At 34.8% G+C, this 21,285-nt stretch overlaps 1 protein-coding gene across 2 annotated transcripts in view; it reads left to right on the top strand.

The window, feature by feature from the left end:
- The window catches only part of brinp1 (bone morphogenetic protein/retinoic acid inducible neural-specific 1), a 123,481-nt gene that overhangs the window by 63,218 nt on the left and 38,978 nt on the right, over positions 1-21,285 (top strand). For both annotated transcript variants that reach the window (XM_008424389.2, XM_017307922.1), the window contains exon 4: positions 12,451-12,620. In XM_008424389.2, the coding sequence (XP_008422611.1) occupies positions 12,451-12,620 (170 nt within the window). The remainder of the gene's footprint in view (positions 1-12,450; positions 12,621-21,285) is intronic.

The raw sequence follows: 21,285 nt of genomic DNA, 5'->3' as shown, positions 1-21,285 counted from the left end.
GTCCTATTGATGTTGTACATCTCTAAGCATTCAATGATCCAAGTGTGTGGCATTGAGTCATAGGCTTTCTTGTAATCAATCCAAGCGGTACACAGGTTGGTGTGTCGGGTTTTGCAGTCTCGGGCGACTGTGTGGTCTACAAGGAGTAGATCACACAGTCTATATATATATATATATATGTATATATATACATATTTCTTGGGCAGAAGGGTGACCCATTGTATCTGTATGCCAGATACATTGATCTCATTCATGATCATTGTATCTGGCATCTGCCTGCAGTGTACAGTTCTACTAGCAACTCTAGCTGTTTTTTCCCCATGTTCTCAAGCCCCTGTACATATTTTTAGCAATTTTGTTTAAGCCACTTAAAATTGACCTATGAATCATTCTAGTTCACAAAAGGCTGGGACACAAAAGACGGCATAGTGCTGCACCACATTGTATTCTAACACCTCTGACTTTATAACATTTTCAAGGCATTCATATAAACTGAGGCTCAAGGTGTTTTACTTTGTAATTGATATACAAAGAAACATAAAATTAGTAGCTATTTATTATTGTGTTGATAAGTCAGTTCTAACTTAATTTTTATATTAATGCATCATCTGAATGCATTATGCATAAAATGGGGTGATTAAATAAGAGTTCACTTCCTCCTACTCCTTTTAAAACAGAAAATTTGTGGTAAGCTAATTATTTTGTTATTGGTTATGCACATTCTTTCTCTTTTCCCATTGGTTACTTGTTTTATTTAATAATAATAAAAAAACAGTTTGAAATAAATAATTAAATACAAAATATACAAAATATAATATTGTTAGATGAAATTTCTTTGAAGTGCAATGAAGTTCATTATAATTTAAGGACAAGCAAGTGTATTTATTTACCACTAATCATGCATATGACAATACATAGTGATTTATTTACATTATTGTATAATGTTTGTAAAACGAAAAGTATTCTAAAAGCATGACATAAACAGTAATGTGTTGAAATGTAACATAATGTTGTCATACTTCATCACTTATCAGTGACCAGCCAAATAGTTAATAAGTGAGAAAATAATGCAAACAAAGAATAATGTTTTCAGTTCCAATTCAGCAACTAACTGTCTCTGAATATGTTAGAGTTTGAGGGAGTTTGTCCCAGAGCCGAGGAGGATCAAACTAAAATGCTGTCCCAAAAGATCCGGTCCTGGAAACACTTCATCAGCAAGGTTTTGAAGGCCTGATGAGACCATGTGAATCAAATTGAACATTGTTACGAACATGTATTGCTTTGTAGACTAACAGCAAAATTTAGCCTTTTCATGAAATACACAGTTTAGTTTCCAAATCCTACTTGTTCAGGCATGTTGGCAAGTATGTCAGTAGCTGGATCAATGATGAAAACAATAAATTATTTTGATAGATGGGCATAGTTTTATTTTGATACAAAAGTTAAACATCTTATTTATCCAAGGCTAAATTTAATCTTTCATCTTATCTCGGGCTCTGAGGATGATGCATGAAGGCAGCTAACAGTGATTACTTTGGCAACTGCATTTAAAAGATGTGATTATCAAGAAAAACCACTCTCTTTTTTTTAAGCTCTGCATTGTGTAATTGTATATAGGCTAGACTGTTAGACTGTGTATAATATATCTTAAGTCTAAATTGTAAAATCAATGCCTTTCTGCAAATATTCAGAATACTTCATGCACTGTTTTTCTCACTGTAAAATATATACATATATAAAAAAGTATCTTAGACCCTTATTCTTGCTGAATATGGTTTTGGGGAGAATGGCATATTAGATGTGATAGAAGACAAGTAGCGTTAATATAGTATACAAAAAAACCCTCAACAATTTAAAAGTAAAATCTTCAAGAATGCACTCAAAAAAGAGAGAGGCAAAATATGAAAAGGTAAAATAGCTAAAGTAAAATTGTTACTAAGTTTTTTTTTCTACCATCATGTCTGCCAATATTTGGAATTAAACATCACTTTGACAACATTTTGCTGCTGTCACAATTAATGAAATACTGACTTGTGAAAAAATATAAATTTATTGATAGCAGTCAATTAGGGCAAAATTTAACAATTTGTTTAAAAAGTATTAAGTACTCATTTGCCCCCATTTCAATATGTATCTTTTAACTACTCTCATCAGATCAGGATAAATCATTTAAGTGTTTTTCAGAATGGTCACTGACATCATTGGCACACCAAGTAAGTGCTTGAAGACACAATGACGTGTTTAATTGTTGCCCACTCATGTGATATCATGACACTGACAAAATTGTTTTTACCTATTTGTTAGGCTAAGAAAGGTATCTCCTGTGACTTGTGACAAGAATGTAGCTTTTTGAGTACAGTTCTGAAAACACGCTTTACAAAAAAAGAATCACTCACAATCTTGATAGAGCTTTTCAATCAGTAAAATGTTACCAATTATTGTGTTCGGATGGACCATGGTCATTTATAACCAGTGGTTGTATACATTTCTGCAAATAAATAGCACTCAGAATGATCTCCCAATCATGTAAAACTTTACTTGTCTCTTATTAAAGTTAAGTGAGCATTTGTTTTCCTTCACTTGGTCTCTGTAGGAAACTCAAAAAAAAAAAAAAAAAGATCCAAAGCAAAACAACATTTCTATGCCTTGAAGTGAAAAACTTATTTTAAATGTATGAGGGGCAGACTTGGGAAAAATGTATTCCTCACAGCTTAAGATGAATGCAAATGCACCCTTCACACTTTTTTAAAAGCTATAACCTCAACAATTTATATGGAGGCTTGGCTGTTGAAGGACTCCATTATTTTAAATGACAAAAACAGAATGGTACTGATTCAGCTGTAAGTGCACATAATGTACTGCAGATCTTTGTCCTCAATTGCTGTGAGAGAAGTTTTAATCATTTATATGTCAAAATGTTTACGTGCATTTCAGGCTCAGCTTTAGGACTGAGTTTAACCTGCTCAGTGTGCATTTTATTGCAAAATCTAAATATTATTCTCTCTACACAATGCAAAGTATGCCACATGCAGTGTGTGCGCAGACTGCAGCAAAATGTTGCATTTGAAAACACATCCCTTGATGGCTCATTTGAATAGAACTCGCATATGGTATATGGAAGATAAAGTGTTTCAAAAGGTAAAATTGCTTTCGGAAGTTATGATAATTATCCCCCCAAAGGTCTTCGAAATATACTGTCAGTGCTCAGAAAAAGCAGCAACCTTTTTCTCTTGAAGACCCGTTTCAATGGGGACTTACTTGACATTAATATACTATGAAATATGCATAGTTAGGAGCTTCGATTTGATATCACACTTACTTTTGTAGTTGTACTTGTTTTTAAATGGGATAAAAATGCTATGACATGTAATGTCAGTAGTTAAAATAAATGTCGCTGACATTTCTCAACAATCCAATTTGAGATGCTCCTTAATACTGCAGCAGCTTATACAACTTTCACATCATCAGCTTGTTGGACTAAAAGACATACACTGATAGTGCTGTGAGAATTCTTTGCCTACTTACAGAGTTCTTCACTTTTCATAATAACATAAATGTTTCTAAACATTATGAAATTTTGATTGTTAGACAAAAACAATTTTTTCCAAACCAACTTAGCTCTATCTGAAAATGTAACTGCCCCCTAAACCTAATCGGTTGTACCATCCTAAAAAAAAATTTACTTAAGCGTTTGCAAAATAGGTTCTTTGATTGTAAGTGTTTTCAAAATCAATTATTTTCCCCACTTCAAATTAATTTTGACTCATCCCTCTTTGTGTTATTGTTATAAAACAGCCACACTGAAGGGTTTTTAAACAAGAATGTTATTTTAAGGCCAGACCTTAAAAAAACTTTCTACATCTAAATCTAAATTAACAAAAAAAATTGACTCAATCATGTTTTTAACAACATAATTACATTTAAGCTGATGGTTGAATGTTTTCTACAGGATTTTCCAGCCAGTATAAAACATATTTCTTTCACCCATCAGTTATGACAAGTATCCCTGATCATGAAACAACAGAGCAGCTCTAGACCATTTTTGCAGCATTTTGGTCCTGCCCTTTTCTTTTAATTTGATCATAAACACTTTTCTTAATTGAAGGAAATGGGGTCTGCAGTGCTCTAGATGTTGATATGGATTCTTTGTTACTTTGTTCTCGATGAGTTGTTGATACTGGGGATACTTGGAAGTAGTTTTGGTACGCCAGTCACTTTTGGCAAGGTTCTTCACTATTTTATGTTTGTTTCCCATTTCTGTGTGATTTGCTGAGAAAGAGGTTGTTCTCTCTGACTTTGTATGTTTTGCAGCTGAAAAGATTTTTGCTCATACATTTATTTATTTTTTTTACTTTCAGCAAGTTGTTATGATGCATAAACCTGGCAATATACTATTATTTGTACAACTGGTAGCAGCTGTTTAGCATCTCAAATACTCAAATAATACCTGAAATATGACCCAGGATCCCAAAGGAGTTGAAAAGAGGCCCCTCCTGGATGCAGGGCAGGACCAAATAACGGAGAACAGGAAGTTCAAATCAACAATTTCATCAGTCATAATAGGAAAAGATTATGTCCCCCCATTCCAACATCTCTCTGCCTTTCTAATCATACTGCTACACATAGAATTAAAGAGGAGTGACAAAACAAAATAAATTAAATTAGCAGTGCTTGGTAACAATTAATGGTGTCACCCTGGGTGTGTTACTGTGAAATAGGGTTTTTATTCCGTATTGAGCATGTCATGACAGTCCTGATGTTGTTATAGAGCAGTCTGCGGCCTCTTTAGATTTGGTGCAAGATTGTCAGCTACCACTAATCCTTCCTACCCACAGCATCACCATCCATAATGACTCTTTGAAGATATTTGGATTATATAAGTTATGACAATATTTAATTTCCTTTTGGGAGAAATAAAATACTTTGAATTGAAAGAAAATTACAAACAGGAGGGGAAATGTTCAACTAAGACCGTGCAGATGAAAGCTGATACACAAGCATTGTTTTGAACGAGTGCAGTGTGATCAAATGAAACACCATTTTCATTCCTGCATCCTGAAAAAAGCATATATATTGTTTTTATCTTATTTTTCTGTCTGGGTTATTTGATGCAACGGGTTATCTGATTTTGGATTTTTATTTTTATTTTTTTCTTTACCACTCTATATCTGAGTTGTGCCATTTTTGGTAATCTTTCTCTGTTTTGGAGTGGCAGTCTGATTACTTTTCTTGGAACTGTTGTGTTGCTCTTCAGTTGCCAGTAAAACTGTTCAGTCATTTGCCAAAACATTCACTGTGAACAGAACAGGTTGTTCTAAGATAAGATGCAGCAACATTTGATCTGGCCCTGGCCTACTGCGATGGAGCCCACTAGAAATTGTGTCAATCACTGAGGGATATAGAATAGTTAATAATAGACTAATCTAACTAAACCGTTTCAGCCAACTGCACATGGGTAATAACAGGGTACTGAAGCAGAGGAGAGTTATCAATCCATATTCCATACTAGCTTCGTCCTGTTCAGAGTTGCAAGAAGGCTGCACATCAGTAGATGACTGGAGAAGGTGTGGGGTACATCCTGCATGGGTTGCCAATTCATCAACAATTTAAGGCTACACTCATAGCTAGGCATAATAAAGAATAACTTTGAAATATGGTAGGAAACCAGAGTATTCAAGAACCCCCCCCTCCCCCCCCAAAAAAAAAAAAAATCACCAAGCACCAAACAGATAGTTACAGTTACAACTGTTCATTCACATGATGATCCTGTGAATGAATGATCCTCTTGCAGTGTTTAAATGATCTCAAGGTACATCTGCTTTCACTATATATTTCCAAAATGTCCAAACACAGTTAGTTAAAACAAAAGATGAAATGGGACTGACCTGAAATCACATGTTTGAATAGCTCTAAAACATGCTTTAATGATATTTTGAATTTAGTTTATCTCTTTCGGGCTATTGGAACTAAGATGGCTGTGTGACCATGGTTAAGTCGAGAGAAGATTTTTGATTCAAGGAGTTTTTTGAGAGTTGTAGGAATATGACTGATCTTCATTTTATGTTATTCTGAAATATTAAAGTCATAGTAATAAATAACTGCATATTTTTTGCTATTTATGAAAAAAAATAAAATGGGTAGAACTGTGAAATATAGCTTTTACATTAGTTCATTGAATTTATAATGTACTGCTCTCTGCACTGTAATTAGTTCTTTTCTTTATCATTTGCTATGTAAACAAAAATGCATAAAAGCAAATTAAGAAAAAAGAATGCATTCATTTCTATTTACTTCTAAGGAAGGAGGACATCTAATGGGGTTCTTCACAACTGACCAATCAACTTTTAAGTTACCCTGGAGAAGGACAATTCATTTCTTCCCCTTCAATTATGTGACTCATGAGACCACAAAGTGCAGGTTGTTAAAGAGAGAATAGCCTCCTCTAACTTTATCGCTCGTCCTGCATGTGCATTTTTGTTTTGTATAGCTGTGTCCTTTACTGAGCATCTGTAAAGGCTGAGATAAAAGTGTGCTGACACATAACTTGAAACAAAAGGCCCCAAGGTTAAAGGGAACATGGAAACAATCCAGAGGCAGAGGAGACGAGCCAGAGGTTAAATGTAAAGAGAGACAGGAAACACATAAAAGATGCAATACAAGAAGATGAAAATGGACGCTGTGGTTGAAAAGAAAACCATAATAATTTGGGTATTTTTAAAAATTATTCTCAAGTTTTAGCCTTGTGGTGCATTATGGCTCTGGTATTCCTCCACTGAACACCTATTTGCACTTTAGTTTCATATGATGTTTCAACCTAATATTGTATCCAGTTTCCAAAGCTGAAAAAAAGAACAATAACACCCCCCCCTGAATTACTTTACTTTTGAATTCCATAAAGTCCGCTACAAGCATTCCTCTGTTTAAATAGCTCAAACACGAGCAATTTGTTAAAGCCTGAGGAGCAATATATGGCATAAGCCATAGGCGTTTAATTATGGCCTAACAGTGTCCTACCTGCAGCAAAAGGCTTTCTGCATAATCTCAATTTGAAGAAAGACAGAAATGTTCTGACCGTCGATGTTCTGTCCTGAAGCAACTTGCTTATGAAAAACCTTGTTACAGTTGGTGCTATTGCTATGGTATAGATCTTTACACTGCTGTTACCTTTTGCTATAGATAATATTTACAGCCAGTTTACAGTTAATTAGGTTTTTACAACTTGTCCAAATGGAACCTATTCTAAGCATGGCTTATTGCAGATAACAAACTACCAATTTAGGGTCCCGGCTTCTCTTTACAATTTTTCTGATGCCAAGGAATTCCAGAACACATATTTTTATGGTTCGGAAGTGTATTTTGATTAACATTGTATGATTTGGTACTAACAATCAAGAGCTAAATCAGTTTCTCTGCACTGGTTCCCTATGGTTCAGAGACGAGAAATACTTTTGTTCGTTTATAAATCAGTGACACCACTTGACACCAAAACGCATTAAAAAACCTGTCACCATTGTACCAACCTTCCAGAACACTGAGGTCTTCATGTTCTAGTCTACTCTGCATTCCCGGAATCAAAAGTAAACATGGAGAAACTACATTTGGTTTTGACGATCCTCTAATCTGAAACCAATTTCTAAAATGTTGAAACACTGAGATATTTTAACATAATATTATTAATCATCTGCCCCTGATTAATAACAACTGTAACAAAATAAACTGTAGTCTGTATCATTTCCCCTTATTTTGCCACTGAAAAATAATGTTTTGCTTGCTTAGCTCAATATTATCTATGCTACTAATTTAGATATACCTTTGTGGTAGCTGCATTGTCGTGTCACCAAATCAATCACTCTATACTAGAGTGAAGGACTATGAAAAAAAAAAATGCTATTTTCTTGACTTTTTGTGAGAAGTGGACAAGTTGTAGCTGACGGGATCTTCAGTATTAATGTCTTCATCCGGGGTGTTGTTCTTCCTTGTACTTATTTCATTATCTAGGATTTCGATATGACAATCTCAATAGGGAAGTTTTTAATCTGTTGTTTTGCTTAAAGCGTTTCATAATTTCCACTGAAGTTCTTTTGCTTCAGCGGATTTATGATTTTTGGACATTGCACCGTAATAAAGAACTGAATGCTGTTTATAGAACACAATGCTTCAAATCTATATTGGAAAGCATTAAGCTGATCATTTAGTAATGCTCCAGCTGACATCTTGTTTAAGCAAACTCTTTCTACATAGCATAACTCTTATGTTAACATGTGCAGTTAAGATGTAAACTTGGTCTTACATTTTCTGTTGGATTTTGGTCCTTTTGAAAACAAAAAGGCACTTTTTTAAAAAGAGATTGGGCTATATGCCAATAGACTTATTTCTGTCTTTAGAGCAAATTTATTTTGGCCACTTTAAAGATGAGATACAGGGTCAAGGAAAGGTACAAAAGGAAAAGCAACAGACCACTCTACACCAAATAATATTGGAAAAGTATTGCAAACTAGCCATGGCTACAAACTTCAAAGTGTTTATTTGTTGACATCCAATATTAGTCCCTGCGTAATTAAACTGAGGAATTAAATTGAAATGAGGGTGGCTTGAGGGTTAACTTTTTAGGAGCTATGCAAATTAGTTTTTAGACCCTTCAGTTAGAACTTAATTGAGTTTTTTTTTTTTTTTTTTTTTTATCCTGTATGCATCTTTTTGCCAAAGTTAGTAGCTTGGGAATTTTAGTTTTGCTTGTTCGGGTAAATCCATATACGCTTCTTGAGTTTGGTGGTATTCAAATGTTTCTCTCTCTCTTTTTTTATAAATATTTCTCCTTGCAGAGTAGGTCGGGTTCAGCTTTTACACATTGTTCAGCTTTGCTTTGTGCCTGTCCCTTCCTGCTGGGGTTTAATTGTTTAGTGTGTCTTGTCAGCCCCTGTGTGTGTTTCTGTCTATTGTCCTGTCTTTTGTTATTCCATCGGTAGTCTGTCTGTTCATCGGGCTCACACTCTTCCTCTGTTACATGTCTTCTTGTTCTCAGGCTACTTGTTTAAATTCATGATTTATTGGGCTGCACGGAATTACTAGGCTTAATGGTAAATTGTTTTATGTTGAAACTTTTAATTTATTTTTATAAAGGATTTTTTCCCCCATCAAACCACTTTCTTTCCTGTCTTGAATTTGGAATCTCTGCTTCCAACTCTATCAGTTCCTGAGAATAACCCCTTTAAGTTAATTTTGAAAGGAAAATGTGCACTTATTTATTCCTCCTTTTTAGTTAGTTAAATCTACTGGGCTGCCTTTAATATTTATTAACATATCTTGTTGATGTGCAGAGTCCACATGGCTTACAGAATATGCACAGTACACCCAAGTATGTGGGAGTCTGCCTCATGTTATGGCTGTGTTAATTAGAATTGGCTCAAATCTAAAACTTGTGTGTACCGGCCCACTTTGTGCACCAGTGGGAACCCTGTTCTCTGGTAAATTTTGAAGTAAACGTTCTCCCTGCAGCTGGGCCAATTATCTTAATTTTTGTAATGAAAGAGTTATCATTTTTCAGTACTAAGCCAAAAGAATTGCAATCAAAATTAATTTTGGCAACTGAAGCCAGAGTCTATAGTTCAAATATGGAATAAGGGCTTTACCCTTGTGTGTAATCTAACATTGGTTCAAGAGATGCTCTTACTTTATTATCCCTTAAAACTGTTATTTTTTATTTTTATTTTTTGACACACCAGAACTGGGCATTATATAATGTATATGCAAATAATACCCAGGCTTTTAAAGTATGGTGTTGTATAAGTCTGTAATAAATAAGGTACAAATAAGTCAGGTACAGTTCAAATAAGTGCTGAATTGTATGTTAAACATTTAATCGGGAGTTCAGCATGTTACGATAAGGTTTACACATCAAATCATGTTTTTTGCATCCCATTACTGCCAATAAATACTGAATTATTTTTGGAGGGGAGGTTTTTACCTTACTTTTGTATTTCTGAAAAACAAAAGAAGGAATGGTTCTCGTTTGATAAATTGAAACCAGCAATAATGTATTCCATGATAATAATAGTTTGATGACAATTTGGTGCTCAGTGTGTACAGTCTTTGTGCATGCTGGTGGTTTAAGAAAATCAAATTTCATTAGCCTGTTTCCTAGCTGTGACATTATAAAGCAATATAATTTAATGTTACCCATTAAAATGACCCACAGGATTTGTGCCAATTACGGATAATAGAGTTCCACCTTGCCATCAGGTTACCTTAAAACTGTATTTCCTCCTCTGGCAGTTACTGACCTTAACTTGGATCCACAAAAAAGATACATATTTTGTTAATGCTGCTGCACACACAAATAAAACCTTTTGTTGATTTGAGGTAAAAAGGGGAAAAAAAAAAAGAAAAGAGCATTGCCTTTAAATGCCTTTCAGCTACAAACACACAAGCTCTGCATGCGCTAATTGTTTCTGGCATAGTGTCTCTGAGGTGCGGAGTAATAATGTAACAAGGTATTACTTACAGAAAGATGCACTCACATGATTTTTAAAGCTAAATTTGTTACAAGCTTGCAGTTTCAGCAGCATGACCCACAAAACCTTTATGGTATACGGTAAGTGCCACAACGAGTTGCAATAGAGATACAAAATGGCAGATGAAGGGCTTAACGTTAGAGCATTATTCTTGTTATGTAGTGTAAGTCAAGTGTGTGTAAGTAACTTTGCAAACCCCTGAGGGAGAGGGAGAGCATGGCATCATCAGAATTGGCCTTCATATCCTCAGTGGTTGTAACCAGGCGTGAGACATTTGCCCTGACTGTTGCTTGCCCTTAGTCACAGTCACAGGCAGTTAAGTGACCAATTCCAATTCATTTCTTGGGGCTAAATAATTATTTAGAAAACCTATGTGACAGAATGTTGAACAAGACCCAGCCATAAGGTTTGCCTTGCTCTAATTTTAAGGCAATCTGATCTTGTTTAAATTGTTGTTTACATGTTAAAGGTCAAAGACATATGCGTAACCAAAGAGGTGTTAAGCACTGTCCTGGTGTGTCATGTAAATGGATATAGAATAATAGTTCATTTTTGGTGATGCCATATATTAATTATTTCACATTATTTCACTGCGTTCACTATGATAAAAAAAAGTTCATTTTTGAAAGCAGAGTCTCACAAAACTTTTTGTATGATTTGATATATAATTGTCATTCAGGATTGTTAAGTTTGACTTAATTAAATAAACCTAAATAATGCCATGGAGTGTGCCAGTCAGTTAATCAGTAGCATGCATGTATACAGGCATGAGCCAAACACTGGTGGTTAAACTGTTGCATGAGAAAAATAAACAAAGCAGTTGGTTGGTGTGTTAGGATTCAGAAATTTCCACTATAAGCGTTTATACTGGGAACACCAGGCTAAGGTGATCCCAAAATGCAACCACCTATCTGTTGAACAAACGAAAAACAGACACACAGACCATTATCTGCAACTCATGCGATAGACAGTTACAATGATGACAACTTTTTTTTTTTTTTTCATCATGGATGCCTTATCGTAGGTGTTTGATTTGGTTTTATTAGACTGTGGGAGAACAACAAAGTACTTTGTGGCAAAGTGTTTATTTTTTTTATGACTTCATACCTTTTTCTACACAGATATTTTTTGTGATTTGGAGCATACAGTATGTGTTTGAAGAAAAATATATCACAGTAATAAGAGAAAAACAAAACAGAGAAATGATCTTCTGCACTTCCCACAACAGCTTTATTATATCAACTCGAGCTCATTAATGTGATTTAACCACGCTAATAAGTAATGCTAGTCACACTGGTGCAAGCACATCAGTAAATGATTGGCACAACCCATGATGCAATATCGTAGAAAAGCTGATACAGTCTTTTCTGTAAATGACAGAACCTAAACCATGTGCTTATAATCCCATATGCCGCATATCCCTTTCTGACATTACCTCATTTTGAGACCATTTTTGCCAGGAATAAATATGCACTGTCTCTTCTATTACATTATGTTTCTGTATTCGCTCTTTGTCTACTGCCTTAATGAGTAGTTGGAAGAAGAAGAAGAAAAAAAAATCGAGATATTGTTTAACATTCAGCAGAAAAGTCCTGTGATGTCAAAGTGAGAAGAATTTTCACTAGATTTTTCTTGAAAATAATGCAATTTCAATGGGCATAAATCCAGGTACGTATCTGAGAACATGCCAGGTAGAGACAAGCAGCAAATATGGGGACTTTCTGGAAAACTGGGACATCCAATTTCTCAAGATAAAACTGCTTGCCTGGATACTCTAATCTAATATTTATGTGTTAAGAACTCTTTTTGAAGGTTATAGACATGGTAAGCTTTAACAAATGGAAATGTTTTCAATCCAATCGCATTTGCTATATGAGCAAACCTTTTAAAAAAATCAAAGCCGCATAGAACTGATCAAATTAATATTTGTTACTTGTAGGGGAGGAGGCTCTGACCATGTATCTGGCCAAGAACAAGCTGGACAGAAAGTTGGTTAATGCTACGCAGAATGTGGAAGCCCTCCATCAGCTGGCATCATCCTACTTTATTGACCGGGATGGTACAATGAGGAAGTTGCATGAGATCCAGATCTCCACAAATGCCATCAAGGTTTGTATATTTTTACAATTAATATACCATGCAATGTATATTTTTACCATTGCATCATAACTGCAACATTAACATGATGCAGTTATTATACAATGACTGAAAAATAGAATTCACAGAAAAACATAATTTGTTCGTATGAATTACGTTGAGAACATAGTTTCATTTGCACACTACTCACAAATAGGGTACTTTTGTTCAAGATTGGAGATTTTGCTTTTACTAGCCATAGTGCTTTTTCATTAGCCTAATGATGCAAATCTGCACAAAAATGAAAAAAAAGAAGCCAAAAACAATAAAAAAATGTTATGAGCTTAACTTGTTTCATGACACTTAGGGACTTTTCCCATTTTGAAAAACAAGTTTCATATGACCTTATCCATGACTTTTTAATGTGGCCACTGCTGTAAGACATTTCAGACAGCTCATTTTGACCCACTAAATTTGTTGTGGTTGAGTTTATGAGTGGTAATTATAACAGATTGCTGGTCAAGGACATATAAATATGTCAGATTAGTCAAATCAACACCTTACTTGTGCTGTCAGAACATGATTAAACTGAGGCCCTTCTACCCCCTCAAACAAAAAAAAAGTAGCATCAACCATTTCCATGGTAAAAGACTTAAATATGTCAGAATTTCATTTGTTTACATATTTTTAATTCAATGGTTCTTCTGTCTTCCTAAAGCTGAAATAGTGAGATTAAGTACCAGTTTAATTTACTTTTATCATTATAATATTCATACTTTGTGCTCAAGCTGTTTCTGTCTAAAACATTTTGAGCAATGAAGTCATTCATTGATTCTGCAGACACTGAGGCAATGGAGCTAGAAACCAGAGCAATTAAATATTGATACCATTGAGCAATATTATCAACCAAAACAAAATGGCCTTTAGAAAGATCCTGACCATCTTTCAGTAATTAAGCCATGTGGTCATTCTTAATTTGCACAAAGAAGGAGGTTGTTGAGTAGTATAAAAAACAATTCTACATTTAACCACCTTTTATGTACTTTGGTGTAATAAAACGACAAACTTGAATTATATAGATTACTGGAACTATACATTCCTTTCATTCTTTTAATATGAATATTCTTGTATAATAATTAGGGATGTTATGGCACTGTCATAACGTCCCTTGTTTTTTATAACCTTGTCTATATGCTCTATGTTGTCTTGACATTGAATCTACTAGATTATTAAAACAAACACAAACATTTAAACAAATTAATTAATAAATACATGAAAGTGAACATGAGTGTATAACTACTTCTCAAATTTAGCAGTTAACTTGATTAGCAAGTCTTCATAACAGCAACAATGACAATCAGGCAAAATATTATGGTCTGTAGCTATGTAGCTACAGACCATATGTTCTAGTAGTGGTGTATGTATACATACATATAGAAGGACTTTTTTATACTATATTAGAAATACATATTATGTATTAAAAGATGCTTATGAACAAATAATTGAACTCCTTTGTTCAATAACAAATATTTCATTGCCTAAAATGCAATAACATAGCATTCTTTTAGTGAATGTTTGATCATTTGTAGCAAAGGATGCATCTGCAGTAAAAACAATTCTCAAAAGCCCTGTCCTTTCTGTTACCCTTAACATCAGTACAGTGTAGAGATGATTTGTTGATTTATTTTTTGGATTAACCAAATAGTAATTGTGTGCCAAAAAGAGATTAATAAGAAATTAAATGAAAAATCCATTTCTCTTTTGTTCTTTGAGCTTGTGTTCTCCAGCTAACGAATAATCAATCACCAAGTTTGTTCATGTTTTTCTCAGTCAATTCATCATGATTAGTCTGATTAATTATTTCAGCCCTAACATATATGTATAAGATGTATAGGTATTTCTGCAGACCGGGTACATCCTACAAGACCTGAATTGTGGAGTTGGTTTGACCCACTTTTTGAGTCATCATAACTTGTCAAACCCATTCAAATCTTTATACTTAGCCAGTTTCAGGACATGGTCTTCATATGCAGCTCTATATATCTTACCTACAAATAGAAGACTTAATGAAGACATAATCAATACTTTCACTGTACTTGTCATAATGTCACGCCTGGTCAATTCACATTTGTTATCTTACACCTAAAAACGTATTTTCCTTTATTCTACCCTTTACACACCTAGCAGTAATGTTATGATTTAAATTGTTCTAATACTAGAAAAAAACAACAACAATGAAAAAACATGCTTCTGGATAAAATCTTGAGAACTAAACATAATAACACATTTAGAATTTGACATTAAAACTGTGTTGAGAATAGGAGTGAAGATAAGCATAATTATGTATTTTCTTTCTAAGAAGGAGAGGCAACATGGAAAAGATTATATCAAGCAAAGCCAAAATACTACTGAAGGTGTGTATGTAGAGTAAAGCAGTCTCAGCCAACGCAGCTGCAGGTAGAATTGTGTCATCTGCCCAAAGTTAATGACACTTACTCTAAAACAAAAAGCTGGCTGCTGTTAATTTCAAGGTTTGCTGATCATAGTTGTTTAGTTTTGCATGTATTTACAAAAATGTTTGTCATTATTACATTAAATTAATCCATGAGAGGAAAACATAGTCTCAATAATGGTAGAATTGAACAGAAATTTGAAACATGCCAAGTATTACTTCTGTTTACGATATTATACTACATATAATCATTGCAAGCACTCCCTATTGGTTTTTCCATCAATAAATGATATTTTGTGCAAACATTTGAATTATAACCGAAATTTTAACAGAAATTGAATTCTTCTGTTTTTCAAGGTCACAACAAAACTCCGTAGAGGACATAGTAAAACCTTGTTTATAAATATGTTGGACTCAACTTAATCAAATAAAAGTTAAAAAAAAAAGAAAAAAAAACTGAAAAAAAACTCTGACCAATGTTGTCACATATCTGTGCTTGCACACCTGCACAACAATTGCAAGTACACACAGTGCTCACCCCACCAAAGCTTAACAACCCTGTCTTCATTTAGGGAGCACCTTTCCAGCTTTTTGTTGTTTTGAGTGACAAGTGGATTAAGGGGCTTTGGCAGATGAGACTTCAGGTAGCAGGAAGTCAAGCATGACAAAATTAAGCAGACCTGACAGCGACTGCTGCTGAGTCAGTTTCTAGGGAAAGCAAGGCAAGTGGTGTTGGGAAGACAGAGCCTTGATGCGGCACACGCACTGACGCACATGTCACTGCAAAGCAGAGTGGACTCTGTGCCTGTTCATCAAAACTGATGGAGCTATAGCATATGTGAAGAAATGGGGCCTTGCCGGCGCTCAGAATAGACCTTAAAATGCATCAGTGAGAGATGAAGGGGGAAGTTAGTAAATGGTGTATGAGATAACCTTTCTATGTTCTTATCATGGACATATTTATCCTCCAGAGGATTTAAAAGGTGTTTTTCTTCAAACACATAACAGAACATTTCTGGTCCTGTAAAAACGGTGAAGAACATTGATTTTGCTTTAAGATGGGTGTCTTTCAAACATCGGTCTCCAGGACCTCCATGACTACTCAAACATGTTTGAGATATGACACATCAAGAAAACCTATATCCAGTTTGAAAGCAATCTTGACACTGCAGTTCTTCACATCAACCTTCCCAGCCAATTCCTACAGTTTTACATCAAGATCATATCTGTACTGAAAGAAATCCTATAGTCAACCATCTTATTTGCAATTTGGAGGTGTGTGTGCTTCTACAGAGTTGCAAGTCTTATTCCAATAAGATCCCACTGCAGAATGGTCTCTATTTGTAAACTATAAGCTATATTTCACTGCGAGCTCAACACAAAGCAATCTATACATTGAAATGGTCTGATTAGGCCACTGAAGTTTTTGTTGTAGAGCTCATGGATTGTTTGTTTTAATTGCATCGTGAGATCCTTTTTATTACAGCTTGAGCAGTAAAAGAAGGAAATTTATCTTGAAGTTCCATCACCATGGGGAAATAATCAATTGCTTCAATTGCTGAATTGCTGCCAGCCTGATTTAGACATTATTGGTGCACTGCCCAGAGACCAGCATAGACAGACTTTCAAATTATATGATGACAAGTTAAAAGGTGTTTATGGGTTCCACCTTAGGGATAGGTGACTGGTTCTGCAACAAGGATTTGCCACACAGGATCTAGTCTCCTAATCCTAATACTGCCATAAAGAGAATGAACAACAATAATCTCATCACACAAGTTGTGTGCTTGTTCAAAAAAGTAGGGCATTTGTCACGCTCTGTTCTAGATGCACCCCAGAAGACCTCTCCAGGCCTCCACAGAGAACATCTACCTTCTGACTGATTTTTTTTATCAGCTTAAATAAATTTACCTTAATGTTTGTTGAAAACAATGCTAGGCTAAGATTTTTCATGAATGTCAGAAAAATGTGCACTAGCAAACAAAAGCAGTCCTTGACTGTGTGCAGACGTGACTGTAGAAACATCATATAAATTCCAAGACGACTCTGGTTCAGACATGCAACAGATAAAGCAGCTCTGTACCCTTGAGGGAATATTTATGTTGTACTGTAATAACAGTATTATACGCCAACCATTATTTTATTCTTTTTCAGCTCTTTTTGCAATAATTTATACAGTGAAATTAAATTGTCTTTTTATGAAGTAATACAGCATCATTATGCTTAAATACATCTGGAATGTAGAACACAACAAATACCTGAAGACTGAAATGGTATACGTGAACTGTAACAAAGGCAACACCATCCCACCAGTCACGTTGGCAACAGACAGACGACGATCAGAATGTACAGAGGAGGCAGAGTCCATCAGAAAGCACGGATCTATAAACACAGAGAACAAGGCCTTTTCTCCTTCACTATTGATTTGGTATGTCGGTGAAACCTGCTTTGGAGAGCAAACGTCCAATCAGTCGAAAAGGAAAAATAAATAAAAAAAGCCTATTGGTCAATACTGCAAAAATGTTTCAGACATTTTCTGTCTGCAAATAAGTTAGTTGAAGGCAGATCTACTACTAGTTTAGATGGGTTTTAAGGTTTAAATGATAAAAACTACAATTCTAAAAAAAATAATTACATTTTTATTCACTATTGCTCATGCTGGCAATGTGTACTGAAATATGTTGGCTTTCTTTTATAAAATACATCTACAATGAATATTAATTTTAGACCTGAGGCCAGTTTAGATACCAGCAATTATGTCAAATTAACATGGGAGAAGGACCATCTGGCTTATCAGCTAACAGTTCAAAAGGCAGCCTGTGCTGTTTTGTGGGCATTTTTGTTCACTGCAATGCATGGGTAACCTTATGAACACAGTTAGTACTGGACAATATGTTGGGGTTGTTTGTAGCAACATGTGGTAGCCTAGTAACCAAACAAGTTGGGTCAAAACAATTAGGTCTTTCTGCTGAACTGCTCTGACTAAACACCAGACCTGCTTTTAGCTGTTTAACATAATACAATACAATATAATATAATAAATGATGAAATTGGTTTATCAAGTCAATTAAGGACTCGCTTTGACCCCCCATGTCTACTCCACTCCTACATGATTTTCTTTTCAAATATTCGCTTATTGTAATAATATATGCTGATTATTGTAACCAAAATCATCCATCCATAACGGTACGCCTATTAGTACAAAAATATCTGGTACTACGCATATTTACAGAACAATTTCGACAGTACAGTTGCTTCATTACAAAGTCTAAAAATCAAAACAAGTCCAAAGTGATTTCAATGTGTTATTTTCAAATATGGTCAAACTCATATTTAAACATTTCCAAAACATCAGCATTGACCCTTTTCAAGTGGTTATTTTGTCATATTTATAACATTTTGCCATTGCCATTTTCTTCAATACATTTGAAGAGTATTGTAAAGTTCGTTTATATTGGTGGCTCATTTTACTAAGTGAGAAACATTAAACACATTAAATAGATCACATTCAAGCCATTTTTTTCAAATTTTTATTTTTGTAAAGTTTGACAATGTTCCACTTACAACTAATAAGAACTCAGATTAAAATATTATCTTAGAGCAATAAAAAAATTATTTGAATACAGAAATTGTGCGTATTTAGACGACAGTTAATATATTACGAGGTCAGTCAAAATTTAATGTGCAAGTGAAGACAAGTTTTCAATCCCAAACAAAATAAAGGTTAAAGATGAGTCAAAATGCTATTGCTGAAGCACGTGATTCAAATAGGATTCATACATAGCAAAAATCTAAATAATGTATTGTCAAATAAAATGACTGCCAGGTTTAGATGACTAATTGTGTCTTTATTTGACTACTAATGAGGCAGTAAACAACTATGTGAACATCAGGACAGACAGCGGGGTATGCAACAATCAGTCTTTGATGACATCAGGCAACTGTGCCGACTCTCGAAATAATTGTCCTCATTTACAAGCACTATATTTTTTTATCAGAGATATACAAACAGTTATCCGTTTGTTATTGGTATCCAACAGGTTTAGCATAGTGTGCAAGCTGCAGCAGTTAAAATGATGAAAACTTGTTATATAACATTTTCAATTTCTGATATAAAAATTGATGACTGAGGAGTACTTATTTTATTATTGAATAAAATTATATAATGACCAGTATGGTCCAGGGTGCTAAGTTTGAGATGTGATTTCAGCAGAAGTGGACTGCTATCTAAAAATTCTGTCCTCCTAATAACATCCAGCTGCTTTCCTATAAATGGACTGACTTGATGACTGATTCTGTGCACATTAGCAACCTTAATGAATTCAGTATTTCAGATTTAAAATGCTTCCTACAGACTATCCACATTATATAATAGTTATATTATTATGAAAGGAAACAAATAATATTTTTCACTTTGATTGCGCCCTTGTCTGTTCTGTTTTTTGTTTTTTTCAATGCACACAAACTTGCATACACTCAGACAAACAAGCAGCTTTCAAACTGGCCTGGGGTTACTGTGTAAAGAGATAGGATGGGATAGACGTGGGGTGAGAAGGATTTCTGTAAATATGCAAAGTCTCTTTCACTAAACAGAAAAATAAATAAATCGCAGAACTCTTTTGACACAGTGGTCATATTGATATACAATATAGTGCTTTAAATATTGTATGTCAACTCTTTTTAAAGAAAAGTCCAAACACATTCTTCTGTTCATTTTGGCACATTTTTGTGTATGTAGAAAGGTTCAGCTTCTCCTGCTGTGAACAATACCATCCCTTGCTGATAGAAATAAATGACATGCGGTTGTTGTGTCTGTGCGGCTGAACTCGAATGCATCAAGCCAGGACTCCAGCGGGTCGGGTCATTTAGGAATGAAATAAGATACTCAATGAAGTGTTGTAATGGAAAGAAAATGTCAATTTTACGACTGAGTGTTTTTCTGCAGGAATGTCTGATGATGCCGGAAAAAGTATGATGAGGAATTAACTGGGCTGTTTGTCCACGTGAGCCTGCGTGCTTTCATGACCATGTCAGCATGTATGTGAGTGTGCGGCTGACTGCGTAAGGTTGTTTCCGTTCATGCATGATGTGTGATAGTAAATAGGTGTGCTTTCCCCACACGAGTGGAGGATATGCTTGCTGCAACCACCACAAGGTCACCTATTCTTACAGTCACACTGGGCAGATTTACACTAGCAATCAATATGCATACTTCCTGATGATGCTGCAGTGCTGTGGATTGGTAGTGGTGTGCCAACCACAGCCAATGATCTTATCTCTTATTTCATGCTCCAGTCTAGTGAATCTCATGCAAGGAGAAATATGCAACATGTATGCAGTATGACCCAGATTTCTAAAAAAAACAACAACAAAAAAACAGTTACAAAGTTTAAAGCATTTTATTTGTAATTTGTATGTACTAAAAACAATCTAAATATATTTAATGTGCAGTGCTGCTTTAGCTTTAAAACTTGAATGTGCCACAGTTGTACAGTAATTAGAAAGTATTATTTTTGTAACAATTAACTTTGTAAAAAATCTGATTTACATAAAATTTATCCTCATTGCCTCTACATCCCTACAGCGCCACCTCCTTGTGAGACTGACGGGAACACCGGCGCCAAATGCACTATTTATGAATTATTGAAGAGAAAAAATGTCCTCAGAGATTTTCCATGACCAGGATAGGAGAACTACTGAAGAGCAAGTCTTTTCATTTTCTATGTTGCCATAAATAGCAAGTCATTAAGAAAATGGCAGGTGACGGGCAGATTAGGAGAGGCACAGCAGAGGAGATGTGTAATGGAGACAGTTGAACCTTACGGTATTCGTCCCAGTCCCACTCATCTATCCCATTGCCTTCATTCCTTGTCTTTGTTATTGTACAATAACAAATCAGGTTTTTTTTTTTTTTCATCCTTATGGGTCTTTCAAGTATAATTGCAACTTAGACACAAAGTATCATGTGAGGTTTGGTTTCAGAGAACACATCCTGTGAAGGATATTTTTAAAAACACAAGAAGGAATTTACCACTTCCATGACAAGCACATGGGTTCTTGCAAAAATAATGAGTTTTTTTTGCATACTGCTGTAATTAGTTTGGTTTGTTTGTCTTTGCACACTGAAGCATTCAGTACATATTCAACCAAGGATAAGGGTGATGTCTAATAAAATAAGTTAGAAAAGTTCTTTCTTGCATTCCTTCTCTTTATGCACACACAAACATATATCGATATATATATATA

This window comes from Poecilia reticulata, linkage group LG12 (genome assembly GCF_000633615.1).
Source record: "Poecilia reticulata strain Guanapo linkage group LG12, Guppy_female_1.0+MT, whole genome shotgun sequence".
In the NCBI taxonomy this organism is placed as follows: Eukaryota; Metazoa; Chordata; class Actinopteri; order Cyprinodontiformes; family Poeciliidae; genus Poecilia; species Poecilia reticulata.
This window is presented reverse-complemented; position numbering and strand designations above follow the sequence as displayed.